At 37.9% G+C, this 25,236-nt stretch overlaps 1 protein-coding gene across 2 annotated transcripts in view; it reads right to left on the reverse strand.

Annotated features, from left to right (window-relative positions):
- Positions 1 to 5,814: 5,814 nt before the first annotated feature.
- armc9 (armadillo repeat containing 9) overlaps positions 5,815 to 25,236 on the reverse strand; it is a 29,861-nt gene continuing 10,439 nt past the window's right edge. For both annotated transcript variants that reach the window (XM_015373108.1, XM_015373107.1), the window contains 12 exons: positions 24,928 to 25,051; positions 23,893 to 24,032; positions 23,099 to 23,175; positions 22,154 to 22,228; positions 19,783 to 19,873; positions 19,607 to 19,659; positions 18,506 to 18,604; positions 16,453 to 16,568; positions 15,658 to 15,824; positions 15,106 to 15,211; positions 8,877 to 9,061; positions 5,815 to 6,471 (listed from right to left, as the gene is read on the reverse strand). In XM_015373108.1, coding sequence (XP_015228594.1) covers positions 6,461 to 6,471; positions 8,877 to 9,061; positions 15,106 to 15,211; positions 15,658 to 15,824; positions 16,453 to 16,568; positions 18,506 to 18,604; positions 19,607 to 19,659; positions 19,783 to 19,873; positions 22,154 to 22,228; positions 23,099 to 23,175; positions 23,893 to 24,032; positions 24,928 to 25,051 — 1,244 coding nt within the window. In that variant the 3' untranslated portion in view covers positions 5,815 to 6,460. The remainder of the gene's footprint in view (positions 6,472 to 8,876; positions 9,062 to 15,105; positions 15,212 to 15,657; positions 15,825 to 16,452; positions 16,569 to 18,505; positions 18,605 to 19,606; positions 19,660 to 19,782; positions 19,874 to 22,153; positions 22,229 to 23,098; positions 23,176 to 23,892; positions 24,033 to 24,927; positions 25,052 to 25,236) is intronic.

The raw sequence follows: 25,236 nt of genomic DNA on the forward strand, positions 1-25,236 counted from the left end.
TTGTTACTCCTCTAGAGATAATCAAGGCTCAACGTCGTTCTTTTGGTTTTAACAGCCATTTATTGTGGACACGTCTTATAAAGCCCCAAAAAATGCCGTCAGAACTAAGAAGGGAAACAGAAACCAAATTAGCTCAAAACAAATATAAAGCTTTACACAAATAAATATAAGTAAAACAAAGTCATACCTCATTGGCCGCATAAACTCCAGAGGAATAAAGATAACTTACCGGTATACAGCTTTTCTCAGAAAACCAGTCTTAAATCTTTCTGGTGAAACTTCTTGAAGAAACATGTGCAAAAAAAAAGAATTGTGTCAATCAATCTTCCCATGGGCAACAACGTGAAATGCGGAACAAAAAACATAGGTTCCTTCTTACATCTTAATGAGCTTTTTAACCAACGTACACAAACAACATAAATTTACCGAAAGGTATTTATTTATTTATGATTGAACTTTTAATTTCAATATTTATATGTATCAACTGTTGTTTTTAACTAAATATTAGAACATTTAAATGAGTTGACTCTGATGGCAGCTACTGTACAAACTGTATGTGCTCTCTGTCATCCTCTGACATGGCAGCTGCCTCGTAGCTCATCTACCTGGCTGTGTGTTTCCAGGATGGGGCCACCTGTGGAGCTTGCTAAGAGTTGCCTTTTGTATCTCTGCTTCTTTCTGTATGTTTGCTTTCATCTGCTTGAACCTCAGTCACCCTCAGCAGATGGCCGCTCACCCTGAGCCTGGTTCTGCTGGAGGTTTCTTCCTTTTAAAAGGGAGTTTTTCCTCTCCACTGTCGCTACAAGTATGCTTAGTGTGAGGGATTGCCTTTAAGTCAATGAGTCGAGGCATTCAGCTGGTTTTCCTTAGATAGAAAACTTTGAATCAGTTTGACTGTATTAATTGGTTGAATTTTCTCTGTAAACTGCCTTGAGATGACATTTGTTGTGAATTGGCACTATATGAATAAACTGAATTGAAATAGAATAAAAATAGGGCATTTAGAAACTTTGAGCAACACCAGTAGATGCAATTGGCTTTATCAGAATTATCTGGGTTTGGTCAAAGCAAACACATTTATCACCTCATATGCAGACATATTTATCGGGGTTTAGACATTTTATTTTTCTTTTGTTATCTCATTTGCAGCGTTATCTATTTGCAGACTGTGATATACAATGCCACTGCATGTCAAAAGAATTGTAATAAAACCACTTTAAAACAAAGGCTGGTCTGATACTGAATAATATGGGCGAAAACATGAAAGAGAGAAAAAAATCAGTTTATTTCCAAATGACATTTGAAAACAATAGCTGACCAAGGTTGAGTTAGCTGAGGTGGCTTTGGCTTTTTTTTTTTTGGATGCCCCATGAACACATCTCACTGTGAGGACACACTGGAGGGACTAGGTAACACGGCTGGCCTGGGAACGCCCAGGCTTTAACAGGCTAGATTATTTTTATGCAGGAGATGAATAATAGAATAATAGGATACAGTTAATTTCAAAGTTTCACAGCCAAAATATAAATATATATATACGTCTTTCTAAGTTTTGACATGGATTTGGAACAAGAAGATACTGTTCAGCAGACCTTGGTGATTTGGTTGGAATGTACGTGGTAAAAGTTATGATTAAAAAAAGATTAAAAACAAAAAAAGAACAGAACTGTAACTGCAACTGCAACATGTTTGGGGAACATGTTTATCTTTCTATCAAATACACGAGAAGAACCAAAAAAATATCCCAGAAGCTTCCAGAGCATGAAAAGACCTCAGCTGCAGCTTTCTTCCTGTGACAATGCAATTTCCTAAAACCATTTACTCACCATGTGTGGCTAACAAGACTCAAAAATAAATGTTTCATGTCAAGCTGAAAGGTTTAAACTAGCATCTGAGCATTTCCATATCAATCTCGAAATTGAGATACTTTAAGAGCCATTGCTTAAATAGGATTTTAGAAAAAATAAACATTTTACAGAACAAATGATTGCTATGTCATTGTTAGGAGTAGAAGTCAGTCCTGGAATGCTACCTGGCCTTTGTAATACTTGTCTAGCTTTAATCTCCCATAAAATGGGCACAGTGTATTGATCATAAAGGTTATCACATAAAGGCGGGTAATCTAAGTCATTAAAAAGGGGTCCATCAAACACACCTAAGGAAAAAGATTGAAAAGGTAAGATAAAAACCCCATTAAGAGTGCGTCCGATCTGTTACCTCCCCCTTATAAGGATACATGTACCTAATCACCTTACTTTGCTTCCACTCAAACTTAGCAATCTATGACTACACTGAAGTGTTTCCTCACTATTTGATCTCAAGTGTTGCGACATCTGAGAAACATTATAACCACTGATCATGAGACTCCTGTTGGTTCACCTGCGCAAGCAAACAAGCAGCTATCAGGACCCCCTCCAGTTTGCTAATCACTGTGGAGTTGGATTAAAAGATGCTATCATTAACAAGCTTAAAAAAAAAAAAGAACACTCTCGCTTAGAGGAGGTCTTTGGATACGTATCAGGGGCCCACATAGCCTCTTTATCGTTCCTGGGCAATCTGGGGCCACTCATACCTGTAAATCCTTTATACACGAGCATGCACATGCCTACATACCACAGGAGTTTGGTTCCAGTTGTTCACAGATAGACACCAATACTAAATTCTAAGCTGCCGCTGCAGATAGAGTAGCAGCCATTTAAAATGGCCCTTCCCAGTCAAATGGCAGCTGAATGGTAGCCCACTTCCCCTGCAACTCCCAGTGAAATCCCCTCCAACTGCCAGCCACTGGAGGGACCCCCTCTTGCATAATTTTTCACTCCAACTCCCCCTTTTTACTGAATTACAGGGCCTGACCAGGAGATGACACTTTTCTTTAGATCTTAATGTCCACAAATCATAACAGAAAGAGTATTTTAGTACACATTTTGATGTTTTAAAAGAAATTGTAGAGGACCAACCAAGGGCCCATAAAGGAAAGTGGGGAATTTTTTAATGGCTACTACTGTACATACCACCCTGAATAATATTGTGTAATCACCATAAGTTTTGTATTATTTTCTATTTTCATGCACTCTTTTCTGTCTCTATCTTTTTCTGTCTCCACTTATCCCCTCTTACTTCGACCTCTCCCTTTCCATCTCCTTGCATACAATTTCACTCCCTAAAAAATCTTCATTAGCACTGCAACTAATGATTGTTTTGCAAATTGATTAATCTGTTGTTTATTTTTTCAGTTCAATACTTCAATAATTTTAATTCAATAACCAATTAATAATCGAATAGCCAAAGCTTCCTTAAAGAAGAATGTTTTACAAATTAAACCAGGTGAAACTAAAACTTTCTCACTTGAGGAATTTCTGGATAAAGCATATTGACAGATGAATTTTTTAAAATCTTAAATGCGAAATGTTTATATATATATTTTTTTTAAATGTTGGCATAATTACTGCTCTAAGTGGGTTGCTCTGTCAGCTAAAAGCATGTTTTAAAGTCTCTATACTCCAGTTAACGAATAATCGATTACTAAATTAGTTGACAATTATTTCAATAATCGATTAATTACGAGTCATGCGATTAATTGTTTCAGCCCTAATTTTCATAAAAGTTTCATATAAAAGTATCAAGCAGAACAAACAATGTCAATAGTCAGCCTGTAAAGCTAAAACTGTTGGGCTATCACCTATTCCCAGAGCTAAATTCGCCAATCGGGACCCCTCAAAAAACTCAACAAAAAGAGGGAGACAATTGTAGATTTTAGGAGAAACAGGAATATGTTGAATATCAACATGATGGGAAAGAAGTGGAGGCGGTGGAGGAGTATAAATACTTTGGTGTTCAACTGGACACAAACTTAACTGGAGACAGCTGTGAAGCCATCAGCAATAAGGAACAGATCAGAATGTATTTCCTAGGCTTCTTTCCTTTGGCGTTTGCAACAAGATGCTGCAGATCTTCTATCATTCGGTGATCAGAGTGGGATCTCTTCCTCCATCATTTGTTGAGGCATCAGAGCAAATTACTTAACAAACTCAACAAGCTAATAAAGGCCAGCGCTGTTCTAGGAACTCCTATTTCGCAAAGGATTATTTATAAAGTTAAGAAGATTATAGACAACAGTGAGCATTCTCTTCAGAAGATTTTTAAACAACAAAAAAGTATAAAGAGTAAAAAGCTTCTCACGCTCCAGGGCGAGGCAGACTGCTCGAGATGATCCTTCCTATGACTATTACCAAATGACAAATGAGCCATCCGGCTTTATTTTAACATGTAATTTCCTTTTGGGATCAAAAAGTATTTTTGAATTGAATTTCAAATGATACAAAACCATTAACAACCCCTAATGTTAGGCCACCAGTGCAACATATAAAAGGAAGAATCTGGCAGTGTTGAAGACAGAGGATAGGGCATCCGACTGTAATGACTAACAAGCCTTTTAGAGCTAATAATAATGAATACGTTTCCTTAGATGAGAGTTTAACATGGCTGTTATGATGGACAGAAGATGCACTCCTCTATGGAAAATGTGTAATTTCTATGCTCTTTGTCCAAAAAGAGGAAGAAATATATAACCCATATCAAATACATGCTATTCCGCAGAGGTTTTTCCAAATCTATCTGTGTGAAAGTGGCTTTTAAAAAAAAAAGTATTTCTTTAAGCACTATATGTTTTATTCTATCAGCTTTTATTGTCATTACACTGTCACAAGTACAGAGCAACAAAATGAACTCTCTGCATTTAACCCATCTACTAGGGGAGAAGAGGGCGGCCAATGTGCGGCGCCCCGGGAGCGGTGTGGCGTTAAAGGTCTTGCTCAGGAACCCAGAGTGTCAGTCCATGGCAGTGGGGCTTGAGGCGCAATGCAATATCTGTGTAGCCTGACGTAGTCCGACTCAATTCTAGTCAGAATATGAGTCTGATACTGCTCCATAGAGCTGTGATTATGGGGCGTGTTTCGAACGAACCAGGAAAAACAATGCCTCTGCACTCAATTGGATAGACCTACAACCAATAAGAGCAACGGAGTGCGTGACGTATGTTAAGCCAGGCACAGTTGTTGTCAACAAAAATCAAAGCGTGCAGTTGCACGCCTAGAATAAGAAGATGAGCCTTGATCGCGTTTTTCTGTTCCTCTTTTAAAATTAATTTGCTGTCGATATCTTCTAGAACAGACCTAATAGCAGAATCTACTCACTTCAGCTCTCCAGCGGCAGCCATTGTTGTTGTCTCCCATGCGTGCTTTGGTCACGTGGTTGATTACGTTACTGTTGATCATCTGTCCATCATCGTATAAAGCCCGCCCTGACAATTTGATTGGATCGCCAGATATTGTGCGAGCATACTCGCGCTACTATGGAGCAATGCCAGACCGAACTTCCTGTCCTCAAATGTTGTGGGCGGGACTAAGTTTGGAATGGTACCCAGGCTAATATCTGTGCAACATAAGTTACATTTATTGACAAGACAAATTCTTCCAACATCTCAAACTATATGAAATGTTTAGAAGTATCTGAAATTAACAAGAAACACAACAAATGCAATCAAACAGATGGAGTCCTTAGTTTAATCAAAAGCACTGTAAAATTACATTACATCCAACATTTTGTACTCAATAGAATATATATATACATTACTGTACATGTAAATAGTGCAGGTGTACAGAGCAAAATATGGTGAATTTAAAACAAACACAAATGTTCAAGTTTTTTCTTCTCCAGATACATTATATCAAAAACACAATTACAAACACTCAGCAATCACAAAAGTCAAAATGGGATTTTTTTTTTTTTTTTACTTTAAGAAAAAAGTACAATCAGCCTTTCATGTGGAAAGATACATTATATAATTGAAAAAAAAAAATCATATGAAGTTTTCATTGCTGATTTGGACTCCATTTAGTTTTGATCAACTCGTCTAGATAAATTAAACATCCTTTTTATATGATGTTAAATCTCAGACTTGGTCCAAGGCAGTCCATATATTATCAGTAAAAAAGTAAAAAACAAACAAACATGGGCATAAAAAAAAAAATAAAACCCATCTGGAAATGCTTTTCTAGGATGAAATCAAAATCTAAACAATGATATCTTATAGGGATACCACTGAGCTGAACAGGAACTTAAAACTAACGTACTTCTTGGGTTGTTTAGACGAAAGACAAATATAGAAATTCTACAACTTCTCTGTTCACTGGGCTGCTTTGCTGGTGGCTGTGATTATTGTCTGAGTTCATATCAAGTTACCACAGCAGTGTGCTAAATCCAAAGAGGGGGGCTGTGGGGTTTAGAGCCACAATCCTACACATTGTTTCAAGCACACTCCACTTCCTCCTCTCTCTGCTGCCGCTGATCCTTACCCATCTCTGTTGGCCTGACCCCGATCGCAGCCTGGAGGATGATGTTACAGGAAGCTTGGACAGATAGTGCTTCCCCGATGGTGACAGCTCCCTCTTCACCTCCTCTTTTAGTGCCTGCCTGGAGAGGGAGTAAGAATAGGAAAGCTTGAACGGATAGGTGTTGGTTCAGTTCTATTTACCTCATTGGATTTAAAACCTGAAAAGTTTAAATATCAACAACTCAAAAGGGTTTTTATTGGACAAGATAATATACATATTGAGGTACATTCTTTAAATCATATAAAAATGAAAGGGTTAAGGTGTACACTGTCCTCTGCAACTTGTGGCAGCTAAACAAATGAATTTATTTATTACTGCTGTGGCACAGTCCAACACAGCAGAGAATGTTATTTAGTAGGTGAGGACATTTAGAAATTAGGTTAGTTTTGTTCTATATCACTGCCACTGACAAGAAGTACATCAATAAGATATTAAAAAGTACCTTAAGCATTTTTGAAAAATTCATAGAAAAAAAAAAGAAGCTTTTTTATCGTCTTATCACTGTGACCTTTATCATTGACTCATTATGATAAAAGGTAGAACTCTTCTGCACAATGTGTGAGGCAACAAAATCGGATGCCCTTACAGCAATTTTCACTGAGAACAGGACTGAACAATCCTAATTATTACTGATGCATTTCCTCTGGCTTATCTGTTTGCAGGCTAACAGGAGGTGAATCTGTCATCATGTCCAGTCAGCAGGGCCAACCTGTCTTAACTTGGATAATGCTCCCGGTATGAATAGACAACAGAGGCTCTCCTTCCTTGTTTGCACTGAGGTTTGGCCAGCAGCACAAACGCCTCCTCCGTTTCTCCTTTGCCAATGAGCGTATCATCCATACAAAGCTAAGGTGTATGCTAAAGGTGGGCCGAAAGCAGATCTTTCTAGTGTGTGAGGTTTGATGTCCCAGACTTCCACAACCAGAACAGATGAGCAGAAAAGCTTCCTGAGAGCTTCAGCAGTCTTGTATGTCTGCTTACTTAGCTCAGCAATGATTACAGTAAGTGATTTTTCTCTTGAGGCAATAAGATGTCAGACACTTGTCAGACCTCAAAAGTGCAACACACCACTGGAGGATGTGGTGGCTTTGAGTGACCATTAGGTGCCATTACAGGCTTCATGGTAGGAGTCACCCGGCGGAAGAGCCGGAGGTAATCGTTTATAAAATGCAGTTAAGATGCTTGAGAGCAGGGAGAGATGCTATCGATGAGCTTAAGAGCACCAGATCCCCTCTGCTGTGACTCAACTTCTTTGTGTGAGATACGACATGGAAAGCCAATAATGCTGATTGGGCTGGACAGAGTATTGACTTTGCTCGTTTAACATTGAAATTAACCCAATTTGAAATTCCTATTTGCTGTTTCTAAAACATGACGATGGTAGACAGTCACTCTGATGCTCTGATTACAGAATTTCCCTGAACTTATATATAAAAAAGCTTTTCTGAAACCAGAAGATTCAAATTTCAAATAGGTTCGATTACCAAGTAAACCCAAGTCTAATTACTATGAGAGAACTATGGCTCTACTTTCTTTAACCTTAGTATTGTCACAGCCACAGAACTGAAAAGTGCTGCAACAAAAGATCATGTATAAGCTTTCAAACAATATAATCCAAGATTTTGTTTCAGACTTTGAGTGAAAACTGTAACTGAAGACATAAAGGACTGGGAAAACAGAGGAAACTGGGGCAGTTTACCGTAATTTCTACGTTTGTTGTGCTAAAAAAGTAGCATTCAGGTAACCACTCTGTGAATTGCAGAGAGAAAAGTGTGAGGCTAAAAGGGGAGGGGGAAACAGTAAGAATGAGACTGGGTCAGGAAGCACAAACGTTTTGGTCTGAAAGAACAAAAGACCACATCTGAGGCAAAGCTTTTACTGCTCCTACCACACACACACACAGAGCAATTCACGCTTTCATTCCAATAAGAGTTCAGAGGTAAACCGGCATTTTGTAGGTCTACCTCGTTTTATTATGTGCTCAAGCAAAGACAGCCCGTCGTAATTGTGTCTACAATCTGTATTTTAGGAGGTAACAGGAATAAAACCTTTCAAATGTGAAAACAGTTTTTTTCAATTTTTCAAAGAGCTTTTATTTTTAGATTGTTTAATAACTTGAACCACCTCCATATTTCTGTTGTTTATTGTGTTTTTGGTTTTCAAAGATTTCCCAAACATGTGTTTTTTGCTGAGATTAGTTTGCAAGCAATGTTTTCTGGAGACACATTTTCAACCCCAAAGTTTAAAAAATAATAGCAACAGAATTGGCCACAGACCAATACAGGGTGCTTACCTCTTTTTAACTAAGAGTAAAATCTATTACTGGCTTTTTTTTTTGTTTCTAAAGGGATCATGACCCCAATCATGACTAAATGTCAGATTAAAGCAAGTCACAAGTTTGGTGGAGGTGTAAAAAAAAACAACAAACCTAAATGCCAACACAGGCTGGTATGTTTCGATTTCTCACCAGTAACGTACGCTTACCTCCACTCCCCACTCTTCCTGTAGAGCTGGCAGTTCCAGGCCGGCTGCCCTGCTGGGGTTCTGACTGGGAAAACTGGGGGGCCAGGGCGAGTCCACGGTTCCGCTGAGCACTGCTTTGGTTAACCGGGGGATCTGGTGTGCGTGGGATCTTAGAGGAGCTCACAAATCCAAGGACATAACTCCCACTAATGGATGGACAAGAAGAGAAACTTAAAGCTTTGCATCCATGATAAACATATTGATAAAATACACTGTAAAAAATCTAAATCTAGATAAGTCGTTTTTTCTTAAAAGAAGTGCTTTTGTTCTTGGATTGAGGAGGTAAAAGAGACATTTTGCCAATGGAACAAGAAAATTTACACAATTGCATTGTCTTATTTCAAGCGCATATTATCTAATTATCTTACTTTAAGAGTAAAAATACTCATTCTGCTGGCAAACTGTCTAATTTACCTACTCAAATTAAGGTTAAATACACTTAATTGAAGAATTTTTTTTACTTATTTCTAGATCGTTTTTCCAGTGTATGATCCCTCAGATATATGGACGGCAAAAGATATATCATGAAATAAATATATGTTGCATTACAAAAAATACATTTGCCATGAAATTGTTTTGTTATGACTTTATTAATTTACTTATATTTGCTTTTTATTAAGTGTTCGAAATACATGATCAACAAAAAATATATGTTAATGTACATTTTAAATTTATATTGACTCAAATATTAGATATAATGTTAAACTATGAAATGCAAAATTAAATACTCAAATGTTCCATTAAATGCTTAATAATACATTTATAATGATGAAATCAATGTCATTTTAAAACTAAATTATCTTAAAAGTACCAAGTGAGTGACCTCTGGAGATATGCAGGTTTAGACTGTGGAGAGATGGATCAATAACATCCCTATTTTTCAAAATAAGCAAAGAGCCAAATCACTGTAAATGATGAATAAATTATTTCCAAGGAATGAAGTCATTTCTATATATTGTCAATCATTGGCTGCAGTTGTACATTGTGTTTCCAGTATTTTCTTTTTTAAATATGACCGTATAATAGTACTGGAAACATGCTGATGGTCTTATGTCAAACACATTCTTCCATTACTGGGAAGAAGTTGTGTTAATATCTTTGTTGCATTTAAAACGGGGAAAGCTATTGTGTAATTGATGGTATTAGGCAGCTATTATAGTACTGGTTGCCAAATGGCCTCTTTTAATGTTTGTTTTATTTTCTCAAAGTATTCAGTATGATGATAAGATTGATTAAACTTTCTCTCCTGATGCTAATTTGGTCTCCATCTCATAAGATAACTTTGTGTTTATCAAGTAGGATAACAAGGATTTAGCAACATGTTCTGGAGTCCTCTGGATCCTGGGAAAGGATTTCACTACACAGAATTTCACTGCCCTTTTTGTTTTACTGGGCTTTTTGGAGTAGTTTGGGCCACTAATTCATTTGTTTTTTTTTTAATGCAGGTTGTTTGTGACATTCTGTTAAATCTGTTCATTCGGGACAAAGCTTTGGTTTGCATTGTTTGCTGTACAGAATGTGAGAAACAAACTGTTTCTGAACACCTTTCGTCTCAAATTGCTCAGCAATCAGGCCTCGCTTCCCCTTACAAGCTGGCTTTAAAGAAATTATACAACTGAATGAGTCAACACATAAGAATGTTTATAATTTTAAGTGGCTAACATGTAGTTTTGTATGAAATAAAAAAAATAAATAAATAAAATAAAATTATAGACCACAAGCAGAGAGCTAAGAAATAGTATTATCCCCTTACATATTTGTTTTGCGTGTTTGGTCACACAGATGCTTTAGATAATAACAACAATAGTAATAATAATAATAAAAAAAACAAGATAAAATAATTATTATATAAAATAATTTCTTACCCAACCTAAAAGCATATAAAACAGCAACTTTTTCCCTTAATAAATAATGGAAAATCTTTGATTAACCACATTTTCTGTACAACTGAGTTCAATTTCATGGAAATAAGTGTTAAATTACTATCTGATCTACAAAATCAGATATGCAGGCCAAAAGATCTGAAAAAAAAAAAGATTTCCCAATCTAAAGAAATTTCAGAAGAGATGGGGGGGGGGGGAGGTAATTATTAATCCGGGAAGGCTTACAAAGGACCCATTCACAGCTGGCAACAACATGTGTCCTAAGGGATATGGTCATGATCAGACAGGGCTAAAGACAGACCTGAATCCGCTAACAACACATTTAAAACAAGTCATCACTGTATACAAGACCAACTTTACACAAATTCTTGCACTTGATGTTTAACTGAATCAATTTCAATCAAGCTTAAAGGGTATTTTAAAACATAAGTATTTTCCCAATGAAAAAGAAACCTATAATCTACTTGTGTTTTTAGCCGGAAGGATGAAACTGCTTGTTCTTACTGGAAATGGAAAAATGACCCTGCAGTAGGGGAAACCAACTACAATACAGTCAGGTGTATCCTTGTTTTCTTGCTTCTTTGATTGCTTCAGTGAAAACACACTCTTTTCCAGTCAACTTTGACATTTTTGGGGAACATTTAAGAAAATATTGTATGTACATGCTACATCTCCAATGCTGGGGCACCAATCCCTATTTCCAGGGTCAGTTTCTGGTTTAGCTCAGAGATGCACCAAAAAAAAAAATATCCCTGTTATGCAGACGGACATCCTGCAACACATTGGCAGGTGTAAATAATCTGTGCTGTGTTAAAGAAGGAAGGAACAAAGGAGTGCGTCAATATGGAGCCAGATCAACAGGAAAGGGGAGTACAGGGCCCTAAACTACTCTGGCTATCCAGAACATTTGTTATTTTTAGTCTTATCGTAATAGATAGAATAAGTGAAGCAGATTAGAAAAGTCTAAACACTGCTGTTAGTTCTGTACTTCTAAGGGACAAAGATTAGTTTGGAAGCAACAATAAAAAAAAAAGCCTCTGTTACGGCTAACTGTTTTTGCAACAAAACTATGAATGTCACCTATTTTACCACTGTGTTATCATTATTTCTTAAATATCAAAATATTTAGTCTATTAAGCCCCTGAAGATATGGCTCAAAAAAATGTCAGCACAATGAAAACCCATTTCTCTGCATCCGGTTACACAGCACTCTCCCATGGACCTTATCAGACAGTAGAGAAATGGCCTACATCCTGGGCTGAAATCCTACACCCTATCTAATAGATAGATTTCATGCAGGTTTCTACTCTCAAAAATCACACTGTCGCCACCATCCCTGATATGATCTGCTATAGCTGCTTGTTGTGGACAGTAATATTATCTCTGAACGTAGGTGGAGATGCAATTTATGCCATCTGCTCCGCAGCTACGTAAAATAGGCACAGATGCAGCATTGATTGCTTCCCAACCTTGAAAGGGACGAATACGGTCAATAGCAAGAGGAAAAAAATGGAAACAGTCTTTTTCCAAAGACATGACCTAATCCAAGTTAAAACATCCATTTTAACAAGAAAGAGCCAAATGTGTTTATTGGCGTAGACACAATAGTAAAATGGTACCTTGGTTTGCCAAATAGCTGCGTTGCTAAGGTTCTATTCTCCCCAACCTGAATGCTTTTTTTTCAACTCGGCATAAAGGACTTGACATCCAGACTAATAAAGTTGGGTTGTTCTGTTCAGCCTAAGCCAGGTTGCATTGTGGAGGTGTTTTACATTCCACGAGCATGGGGGAAGGAGGGCTTCTTGGGACTCCTTTCTGCATATTGGAGTCAAGTTCCTCTAGGATTTAGAGGAGAGAAGAAGCATAGGACGTGGAAGTGAATGGGTCCCTTTGTGGCTGCTGCTGGTTTAAACACTTGTCAGAGACGCAAACACATCAGCTTGGCAGTGCTGACTCACCCATTTAGTTCAGGACTGTTCCCAACCCTCTCTGCAGACAAACACTTTTAGAAACATATGGCAGGGCGGACAGGGTGTCCTTCAAACCTCTGCTGCTTTGATTGATCAGGATCAACCCCTAACAGAAAGCACTACGTATCTATACAGATATGTATAGATTTATTTACACCTTAGGTAAAGATCTGTATGAACCTTGCAGGTAAATGCTGCTTTCATTTCAATAGCATAGATCAGCATTTATCTGTTTATTTGGTATGCCGTTGTTGCATTGTTTCCTGTTTTTTTGAGAAGAAGAAATTAAGAGAAAAATCAAGTCTCTATATTTGCTGTTAAGCTTGTTTTTAACGTGAAAACAACTGACCATCTGGGGATCGAACCTAAATCTCCAAGAGGTCAAATAATTATCAGTTGAATTAACCAGAAAGCATGTTTGGCAAGAAGCTGGAGCTGTTCCAAGCAGGCCTTAGTGAATTAACTTTCATCAGTGCAGACAAAGTGCTTGGATGGTGTAAAATGAAAATAGGTCATTTCTTTTTTGGGTCCCTGGTGTTACTTAACTGCAAATCTTTAAAGCTGAATTAAACAAACCAAGAATTTTATTCAATACTTTTTCCACATCTATTGCAGGTGTTCCAATGATTGTGGTGGGTGCTGTAATTATAATAAAAGCTTAAAAAAGGTCAGACAAAACTTTGGACATTAAAGGAGAATTCCGGTTTTTAACACTTTTAGCCCATTTTCTGTAGTGTCCAGGATGAAATCGAATGATCGACACCAAAATTTTGACAATTGCTCCTGTCTCTGCTTTTTGGCTCATGCAGAATCCCCCCCTGGCTGCTTCAGAATGGCTTCCATTGTGCATGTCCGATAATGTCCTTAAAACAACCTTAAACGTTCTTTTTTTAAAATATGCTACTCACCGGGTCGTCAGCGCTGTTCAATGACGTTCCAAAAAAAGTTTCGTAAAGAAAAAACGTTCCTGTAGTGTTTTATTTAGCATTTTGTAAATCCCATTGAGTTCTGTTGGAATAGTCAATATCCCTCCGCCACCGGAAACGGAAATGGGGCCTGTTTACACTTAGTTGTAGTCTTTTCGCTTCACTCTGTGTACTCCGACGTCGAGGTGCTAACGTCTCTGTTAAACACTTTAAAAAACTCTGAAAATGGAATACGAAAGGTGGATTCTTGAGGAGGACATATTGGACTTTGAGTTTGACGGTAGAGGATACCGTTTTGAACCGGAATATACTGAGGAGGAGTATATAGAGACATTGTCGCCAACTAGTGGTCTGGAGTGTGCAACGCTTCAGATTCAAACGGGAAGCGGAAGTTTATAAGCGGTTGTGATGTATCGGAAAAAATAGTTCTGGGATTTACAAAATGCTAAATAAAACAAGACAGGAACGGTTTTTCTTCACGAAACTTTTTTTGGAACGTCATTGAACAGCGCTGACGACCCGGTGAGTAGCATATTTAAAAAAAAAGAATGTTTAAGGTTGTTTTAAGGACATTATCGGACATGCACAATGGAAGCCATTCTGAAGCAGCCAGGGGGGATTCTGCATGAGCCAAAAAGCAGAGACAGGACCAATTGTCAAAATGTTGGTGTCGATCATTCGATTTCATCCTGGACACTACAGAAAATGGGCTAAAAGTGTTAAAAACCGGAATTCTCCTTTAACACCCATCATCAAGTAAACTACATCCATACAATGAGTTTGTTTTTGCCTTTTAATATTTCTTATTGACACAGAAATGACAGTAAATAGAACTTTTTATTTCCCATATGAAACCAAAATCGCAGCTTAGAGAATAGACTAATACAGATATTGACCAGATTTGATATCAGCATGAATAATACACACTTTTATTAATTAATGTGTACTGTAGAATATCAGAAAGGTGATTTTAATACAATACAGAACAATATTCAACAACAAAAGGTATGTACCAATGAGTTACAGAAACTTTAAGCAGAGGCAGAGTGCTTCCTTACAATATCTGATATTTTAGACGCAGGTCGATATAATCCTAATCCTAATATTAGATTTTTGGCGAATATCGGACTGATTTCCGATATTCATATCAGACCAGGAAAACCCTAGTATAAGAAATTTACTTTATTGTGTTACCACATTTGTTTGGATTCATACCAGTCAATGTGAATACCAAAGAAAGTTAGGATTAAAGAAGATAGATCAGATTAAGTTGTTTTAGCACAAGCTGGGCAGTCTGAGGATTGGGAGATTTAGAATGATAAAAAAAATGCTGTTTTGATGCATCGTTACTTATAATGGATGGACATAGAACCCCTGAATCTGTATGGAGTCAACAGTGTGCATCATTTACCTGGGAGAAGGTCCATTGTGTTCCTCCTGGGACCTTTCTTTCCTTGCTTGATCTTCATACATCCCGTCTAGCTCAGAACTCTGGTAGAACTGTCCACATTCTGAGTCTGAATGATGAGAGACGGAAAACAGTGAGAGCTTCATGAAACGTTTATTGAAAAATCTGTCTTAAGTATTCCGGATATAACAACACAATCTAATGCTTGACAGCTTTTTTTTTTTTTTCTCAATGGGAGAAAAAAAGCTCATTAGTCATTCGATGCTGGTCTTGCCGATCAATCTATCACTGGAGAAGTTCTGAGGAATCTGCTACAATTTCCTTGCCTGTAAGTGCCTTGTGTTCCCTAAAGACACGGCGTATCACTTAAATACATCTGATACGTAGCAAAGATTATTTGAGAATTCATTCTTCCCTCAAAATACATAAGAAAGTTCTTTGAGGGACTATGAGGTGATGCCACCAAATTCACACCATTCCCTGGAGTGGGAATGTTATTATAATGATCAAATAATTAGTAAATGAGAGTAGAGCAAAAAGAAAGAATATACAAACCAACGCTGTGACGCAAAGAGTCGGCAGTGCTGGGCCGGCTGCCGGAACGAGTGGGAGGGCGAGAGTTGTATCGGGTAGGGATCAGGCTTCCTTCCTCGCTCTTCTGCCTGTGTAGGGGGTATTCCCTGTTCTGGCTACTCTCGCATTGAATGTTGGATCGATTTTCACTATGAATAACACAATTAAATTACAAAGAAAATCACACATTCTAGATTGTAAAAACAAAAAACAAATAAGTGGAGTTTTTAGTGACACAAAAACTAAACATTTTCTAGTCCTATAGCTTACTTAGATCCACTTTTCTATGTATTTTTCCAGTTTCTAAATAGCAAAATAAAGTCATATAAAATTCTGAAAAGAATAGAACAACATCCTGTTATGCCATGTTTTTGAGGCAATGTTGGTGTCTACAGTCAGGTTTTAAGACCAGAGACATGTTGACCTATTACAAAGCAATTCAGGCTTTAAAATGTTGTGCTTTGACCTACTTCCCCTCTTTCACAACTAGCAGAAGCTTTATTACCCCTGTAGTTGAATAAAATATTCAAAACAAAGAAACTATCCCACTGATAAGATTCCAAGATGATTGTGCTGTTGTAAACTGATCGGCCATCAGATAAAAAAAAAAAAAAGAACCAAGGATTCAGGTAAATTAACCAAATTATACACTTAAAACGGGAAACTATTTTAAAGATGTGTTCCTAAGGTTAAATAAAAGCTTTTCATATAAAAATAACTATAAAAGATGTAAAAGGCATTAAGAAAGCAGCCCTTGGCAGTAAGTACTGGACTTACCCAGTATTGGCGTTTCGATGAGAACTAGGGGTGACTGGCCGCTGTAAGGGCTCATCAACGCTTGGGTGTGGCAAAGGTGTTGAATTCCTCTTCACTTTCATCATGTTTGTCATGATCTACAGCATAAAAAATGACAGTATTAAGAGATGACTTGTCGCTCAGTTTTATATTTAATCCTTGACCGTCAGTGAGTTTTATAATTGAGCTGCTTTTATGGAATAGAGTTTGTAGCCTTACCCCTTCGTCCTGCAATGCACCATAATCTTTCAGGACTTGTTTTTTTCACAGCAAAATAACCGACTTTCTTTTTCTCCAAACACTGTGTAAAGGTATTAAAGTAATAAGCTTGAGAATTTCACTGAGGCCAACATGGACATTTACTTTAATTGGGAACCGGAGCTCTTATCGGGGTTAGAAACTCATTTGGGATTTAGTATTAGGCAATACTAGGCAACTGCCTATGGCCCCCAAGTTCCTGGGAGCCCCATAAAACTCTGTTTACATGTATAGTTAATACAACTATTCCTTATTCCTTATATTTCCTTGTGCACATTAAAGGAATAGTACACCCAAAACATGATTAGCCTTCATTTTCTACTCACCCCATGCTGAACAACACTCTAGAGTACTTTTTTGATATCTCAAATGCATCTGGAGATCTGGGAGGCTTCTTGCTGTCTGCTGACATTCAAATAATGGAGGTCTATGGTGCCCGAGGCAGAAAGGTCCATGAAAGTCCACAAAAACTGCTTTGGACTGCTCGTCCAATGTATTCCAAGTGTCCTTAGTGGGTAGCATCCATAATTTACTCGATACAAAGTCATTTAAAATGTTTTTAGAGCATAAACAGTAGTGTATAGGATTTCCTAAAAGCGCGCGCCTGCGAGTTCACGAGCCTACGGAAACTGCGGCAGACCAAGCCCGATGAAAGTGCGCATTCAGCGTCTGCTCTGCCGATAATGCAAGCGTAGAAGAAGAAATGTGCTGTTTACCTGTGCAAAGAAAGAAACAACGAAAGAAAAATGTCTGAGGACTTCAGTGTTGAGGAAGACATGAGTTCTTTGCCGAGCTGAATGCGCACTTTCATCTGGTTTCATCTACACTACACCCCCATTGACACGTTTTTTGTGGACTTTTATGGACCTTTCTGCCTCGGGCACCATAGACCTCCATTATTTGAATGTCAGCAGACAGTAAGAAGCCTCCCAGATCTCCAGATGCATTTATAAGTACTCCAGAGTGTTGTTCAGCATGGGGGTGAATAGAAAATGAAGACTAATCATGTTTTGGGTGTACTATTCCTTTAAAGCTCATCTTTCTCACTGTGGTTTTTTTGAAAATGGCTGAGGGTCGTAAGAGAAAATGTGTCTAAGAAGAGTATGAGAAGAAAAGAAAGGCCCCAGAAGAGGCAGATATATCCCAGAATGCTTTGCGTGGAGAGCTCTCCTCGCAATAACAAAGATGGCGCAGGCACTGAGCAGCGGAGGAGGAGTTATGTAACCAAGGGAAAACAAATGACAATCTGTCCGAACGGTCAGTTAACAGAATTTGCTATAACGACCACTAAATGTAAAATGTTTATAAAAATTTTTTACAATAATGGTACAATTACTGGGTCGCTCTGTCAGCTAAAGACATGTTTTATAGTCTCTACATTCTGGCTAACGATTCACTTTTTATTTTTTTTAACCGAGCTTTTATTGTCATTACACTGTCACAAGTACAGAACAATGAAGTAACTCTCTGCATTTAACCCATCCCCTTGGGAAGCAGTGGGCTGCCATTGTGTGGCGCTCGGAGAAAACTGTGGGGTTAAGGGTCTTGCTCAGAGACCCAGAGTCTGTGGGAGAGGGGCTCGAACTCAGAACCTCAGGATTCCAAGCTCTATGCCCTAACCACTAGGTCGCCACTCCCTTAATCGATTACTAAATTAGTTGATGATTATTTCAATAAACATTTAATCACGATTAATCCGATTAATTGTTTTAGCCTTTGAAAAACTTTTAAAAATGTGAATAATTGGTTTAGATTTTCTGAAGGACCATTTTCTTACCCCAAGATACTCGGTGGTGAGCAGAGACTCCCCAGACAGCTCTCGCTGTTGCGGCTGGAGGACTTCCTCTTTATCAAGTTCCATTTCCATTAAATCCTCCTGTAAAGATTTATAAGATAACAGCAGATGATACACAAACTGTCACTGAGAAGGGGGAAAATAAATTTACATAAATCACATAAGTGACCTCCACATGACTAGTTTACATGTTAACAGTGCTGTATTGGATTCTTTAGATGTGTAAAGAATTCTGGGGTTGAGGAGATTTTGTCACGCATCTATTACAAGTGGACCATAAGTCAGTCTGGTGGTGTTCTAAAACAGAACAGACCTATCACAGTGCTATAGGCGGGGCTTTACGCTCACGCCAGAATTACCCATAGTGCATTGGTGCCTTTCTGTAACCATAGCAGTTAAGATTGCAGCCACAATGGAACAAAGAGCCAAATAGGTCTTGTTCCAACCAGTTCCTGCCTTTTAAATTGGACACTACCTGCTCCTTTCCCAGATACACCCCGTCTACAGCACAAGTCAGTCAGTCTGGCCACGCTGGAGGACTGTGACCCCACCTCAATATGACTGATGCTAAAAGGGCAACACCTTCCTATTTGAAATATTGTTAATGTAAAACCATAATAGTAAAGAAAGACATCATACACACTTCACTTTGTTTAAAAAAAATATAAATATAAAAAACATAACCGGGGATGTCTGGGGGACAGTGATTCGCCTACATGTTATAAATGCTGGCGTACCTTAAAAAATACATTATGAACAGTTCAGGTTGTGCCTTCAACTCGTTGCCCATAGGAAGACGTTACTTGGCTATAACCTAACAGAATTTCTTCAGAACAGCTCCAAATGACACAAAACTCATATGGGTGAGTAGAACATTATGTAATAACGTAAAATCAAGGGCCCAATGTAAAAAAAAAAAAAAACGGCGTTCCCCTTTAAATTCAATAAAAAGAGTGATTTAATGCAAAGACCCCATATTTTTTTTGTTTTATTCTGCTTTCCTGTCCAGGCCTCTCTGAGAATATTGCATGAAGTCAACAGATAAAATAAAAACTATTAAAAACAAAAAAAATCCTTCCTTACTTCATTGTCTTCCTCTTCTTCCTCGTCATCTGACTCTGGTCCCTCTTCACTGTCTATGTTCGAAACAGAAAATTATTCCAAACTTTTCTTCAATTGTTACAACAATAAAGCAAAAAAAAACAACTTTGTATTTGATTTTTTTTTATGTAGAGCAAAAGAGAATCCAGCAAACTAACCTGAGTTTAGCTGCTTAATGATGAACTCAATCTGTCTGTTGAGGTCCGGGTTTTCCTCTTTGTTGTAACAGCGAAGAATCTCCTCTATGCTCTGAACATATTTACAGCAAGTCAAAAGGGAAAACAGTTCATTTGAGCTTTAGTAAAATCAAGTAAGCATTCAAACAGAGTGAATATGAAGTAATAAATGGCTACGTTTTCACATTTGTGGAACCAATAGCTGTATTAACCGTAATACAGTACATGGTGTATAACAGTGCTGAAATGTATGATATACTGTGGCGTGCAAAAGCATTCATAGCCATTGAACTTTTTCACTTTCTGACACATCACAGTCTTACGTAAAAGACAAACACAAAGTGAGACACATCTGTGGAGTAGAAGCAAATTTTACATGATTTAAAACATTATTATAGAATAAAAAAACTGATGCACAAAATTATTTAGCCCCCTTTTCTCTGAGTGTAACCAACTGGATTCATAAGTTGCCTGATGATTGCTAATGACTAAACAGAGTCCACCTGGGTGTTATCCAATCAAAATGCAAATACAGCTGCTCTGTGACAGCCTCAGAGGTCGGTTAAGAAAATATTGGAGATTAAACAACATCATGGAGTCACCAGGATATGTTTTTGAGAAGTTTAAAGCAGACTTATGCTAGAGAAAGGTTTCCCAGGCTTTGAGCATTTCAGGTAGCAGTGTTCAATGCTATCAGTCTGGCACAACTGTAAACCTACCAAGAATAGGTTGACCACCTCAACGTACAGGCTGAACAAGGAGAACTCTGATCATAGACGCAGCCAAGAGGCTCATGGCGACTCTTGATGAACTGCAACGATCAACTCCTCAGGTGGGGGAGTATATGCACAGGAAAACTATTAGCTGTGTATCGCATAAATGTGGTCTTTATGGAAGAGCAGCAGAAGAGAGCCATTGTTGAAAGAAAACCGCAAGAAGTTTTCACACTGCCCGAAGTCAATGGCATGTACTTATATAGAGTCTGATCAAGTAAGACTCCAATAAGCTTTATACCAGCGGTCCCCAACCACCGGGCCATGGACCGGTACCGGTCCCTCTATCATTTTGTACCGGGCCGCACAGAAAAAATATATGTATATATAATTTATCGACGATCAGAGTCTAAGTGATGTTTTATTTTAAAAAATATTTAAAAAAATTGGGGTATTCCCTCCCAATTACATCAGTCGGTGCATCTGTGCCTCTTGACACAGGTTAATTCAGATCAACACGCATCCTATCTATAACATCCTATCTTTGTGAAGTGGAATTTTCTGCCGTTACAGCGACCAAAACAAAGCTACGGAGCAGACTGGACATCAGGAGCACACTTCGTGCGTCATTGTCTCCGATTACGCCTAGATGGGACCGGCTTGTTTCGGAGCAACAAGCTCAGGGCTCCTACTAATTTAACATAATGGTGAATTTTATTTTCATGCTGTGTGTATTTGATTTTATGCCAACCGTATCATTTTACTTGATCGTATTTACCCCCCCACACTTTAACAGCTGGTCCGTGAAAATATTGTCTGAAATATAATCGGTCCGTGGCACAAAAAAGGTTGGGGAACGCTGCTTTATACTACATTCAAAAATGCACTGATGGTGGAAAGCTACAGCTGCCCTGAGGTAAACTGACAGAAGCGAGGCTACACAGGCACTACTAGGCCCTCTAAACACCTTCAGCAGGCAAGGAAGTGAAGTGCCAAAGGACACAACAACTGATACAAAGGGAGTTGGGGTTTCAACCGGCCACCCTTCCAATTGCAGGACGGTGCATGAGTCACGAATGGACCAGTCAAAGTCCAGACATATCCAGAATCCAGAGTACAAGATCCGGAAACTGCTGTTGACAAAGGCTTTCCATCTAATCTGACTGAGCTTGAGCTGCTTTGCAAAGAAGAATGGACCAAATGGAAGAGCAAAGCTGGTAGACACATGTTAAAGGTTAAACTGTTGACTCAGAGGGACTAAATACTTTTAAGCAATGCTCTTTTCAGTTTTTTATTTTGTAAAAAGAAAAAAAAAGAAATCAATAATTTTCTGTTTCACAACTGTTACCACTTTGTGTTGGTATTTCACATCAAAGTTCAATAAAACATATTTATGGATGAAGTTGTAACGTGACAAAAAGTGTGAAAGTTAAAAGGGTATGAATATCTTTGCGAGCCACGGCATTACCTAAAATGGAAAAACTATATATTTTCATTTCCATAGTTTTTGAAGTCAAAAAGTAAACCACGCATCATCCACACTGTCCATGTATGGATGGAGGGGAGGAGACGGGCAATGAATAAAAAACAAAAACATGTTTGTTTTCTCCAACATGATGATGGCATTTCTGTCATCTCACCATCTCTTTAGCTTCCTGTCGCACTGAGGGAATACACAGGATACTGTACAGAGCTCCATTCACATATGGCCGAACCTGGGGGAGGCAAAAGAACAAACAAATGAAACATCTTTCTGTGAGGTTTTCGATGGATTAGAGTTGGCATCTATGGGATGAAACTGAAAAAACATTCTATGTAGAATAAAACTGATAAGTGGGAAACAAACAAGCTTTAAAGTGATTTTATCAAGATTCTGTTTAGTTAAGTGTAGTCAGGCCTGAGTTCTGCTATAAAGACAGGTTCAACGAATCCACTGTTAGAGAGGATTATCTATTGATTTAAATGAAAGCCATAAAGCATCAGTTATGTGCTGCAATATAATGTGCTCTGTATATATTTTTGCGACCTGTGTCCATGTTGTTACATCCCCAAGTTGGATGTCTTTGTTTTTGCATTCAATTAACACCTTGCTCTGTTTTAGGCTCCACCTTTAAGAATGGCTGCTGGCTACTGAGTCTGTCCAATAAAGATCACCTGAAGACTATATAAGGCCTGTGAAGCAGTACTTCAGGGCCTCTGAGCCATTTGTCTGCCATACACCTCTGTGATCCTTGTAGAAGCTAATGGGCTGTTAAGTAGACCTGTTTGGATCTTTTTGTTTGGAGAGCTGTCTATTTGTTTAACCCCAGTTTTCTCCTGTTTATGTGGTGGTTAGGTAGGTTATTTTGTAGGTTTTTATATTTTGGTTTCATATTGAGTTAGGTAAGTCCACTTTTCTTTTTTTCTTTAGGGTTGTTTTGTTTGTTATTTTGGCCTTGGCTCTCCCTGAAGCTTTTACCACAATCTATTCACAAGAAATGGCAGAATAAAACCTTTAAATGCCCTTTTGACTCCTTCATTCACTGTCTACATTTATGTTGGTCCCTTACACGCGCTAACAAAGTGTTGACAGACGTGTAACTCACCTCATGGTTTTCATGTCCGAGGAGATCAGTCAAAACTTTGAGCACATGCTTGGCGTTCTCTGCACACTTCCTTTTTCCTACAGTCAATTAAAAGAGACATGTTGATTCTGGTGGATCTTGCACCAAATTATGTTTTAATGTGTTTTTCGAAGAATTTTTTTAATGGAAAACACAGAGAAGAAGTTCAAATGTACTAATCTCTGAATATGTTGGGTGAAAACCTATAAAACCATTTTACTGAAATATAAACTCTTATTTTAGTGGAAAACACTGAAGAAATAAAGTGATGTCACAATAATACACACTGACAGCTGCAGTTAAGAGACCCAAGACAACACTGTAACAGGAAATAAGGAAAAGTAATCGAAAAGATGGAAGGGAATAAACATTAGATTGACTTTTACCCGCTGGATAAAACTCAGAGACAATGAATGGAAGCTAGACGCCTTTATAGTGAGAAGTAACAGTGGGCTCTATCAGGTGTTTTCCTGGGTACTGTTTTCAATTACTGCTTAAACCCCTGTACAGGTCATTTAAAGATTAACATCTGAACTGCAGCAGTGAGAACAAGAAAAGAAGAGGAGTCGATTCAACAAAAAAAAAAAAAAAAACACCAACATTTAGCTAAAATGACTTATCGTAAAATTGGTGCAACATCATGTTTAGATACATGATGTTGCACCATGTAGTATAGTGTATTATTCAGTTTTAGTCGTAAGATGGGTTTAGGTGATGGTGATGTTAAAAGAACATTCATGAATATCTGTATCCTAACATGTTTTTGATTCTTTTACCTTTGGTCCTCAGACACAGGTTCATAAGCAGAGCTGCAGAATACTCCAGGGTGTAGTCACTGAGGCAGTCTGAGTCCTGCAGCTTATCCACAAGCCAGCCGATAAGATCATCTGCGATCATGGCCGTCTGCTGTCTCCTCCTAACAAGAGCACACAGAAAACTTCACCAATTCTCATAAGCAGATCCTAAACTCTAATCAAATCACATTTTGACCAGATTGATATTGACACCAAGATTATCTGTTTAATAGATTTAATGACGCCAGTTTGTTATTCCGCTACTGATTTTACAAATTTCTTATTTTTATTTCTCCATATTTCTATTCAAGCTTTTATCAGCTAATATTAAAGATACTCGTTTATAAAGATATTCAAAAGAAGAAAAAAAAGTACCTTTTGTGTTGGCATCTTTCATTGTACCAGCAATACTTTTAAAAGAAATAAAAGTTCAAAAACTCAAAAACAACTAGTAGAGCTTTATTTACCTCTAGAGGCAATAAATGGACATTGATATTTATTTGCAGTTCAAGCCATTTCAGTCTTACTGATCATACTTAACTCTGCTTTTTCTTTGCAGCACAAAAAGCAACCCAGAGGCTCAAAACATAATTGGTAGTTCAGGTTGATCCATCGATACTGGGTTCTACAATGAACTGTGAAGGGGAAATACTGGTCTGCTGAGCAGGTGTGTTATCGTAATATAAAACAAAAGAAAGGCAGTGGCAGCAGGGCTTTGTTTTACAGGGAACATGACAAACGTCAAGCCAAAATTTGCTCATATTTAAAGGAGAGAAATAACTTAAACAGCCTGAATGAGGATCATGATGAATGTTGTTATTTGCAAACTGTACAGGTGATTAAAGCGAGCCTTTAGACTATTTCTTTAGATAAAGTTATAAGAAGTAAATTGATCCATAATAGGGGTTTTTTGTTGCATGTTTATTGTGTAACAATGATCCAAAAGGTGCGGGTGATTACATCAAACCAGAACCTTTATTATGATGTAAGCTTTGCAGAAAGACTGCTAAAATCTACCTAAGGCTGAGTTTCTGCAGGGCGACTAGTACATTTTCCCAAGTCAGCGAGTCTTTGTCTTCCTTTCTTAGCGCCTCTGTCAGAAGATGCAGAAGAATGGGAATTTGGGAGAGGTAAATCCGGCCTGCAATCATAAATAGAGCATGAATTAAAGTAAAAAAAGTCAGATCTGTTTCCATATTTAAAGAAAAAATACAATTCTACATATTTAATCATGTAATGTCGATAATAAAAACAGAAATAGCAGTGAAATTTAAGCTACCAGGTCTACATTCACACTGCAGGCAAATGTGATTTCTTTTTTTTTTT

Source organism: Cyprinodon variegatus, unplaced genomic scaffold (genome assembly GCF_000732505.1).
Source record: "Cyprinodon variegatus isolate N-32 unplaced genomic scaffold, C_variegatus-1.0 Scaffold80, whole genome shotgun sequence".
Lineage (NCBI taxonomy): Eukaryota > Metazoa > Chordata > Actinopteri > Cyprinodontiformes > Cyprinodontidae > Cyprinodon > Cyprinodon variegatus.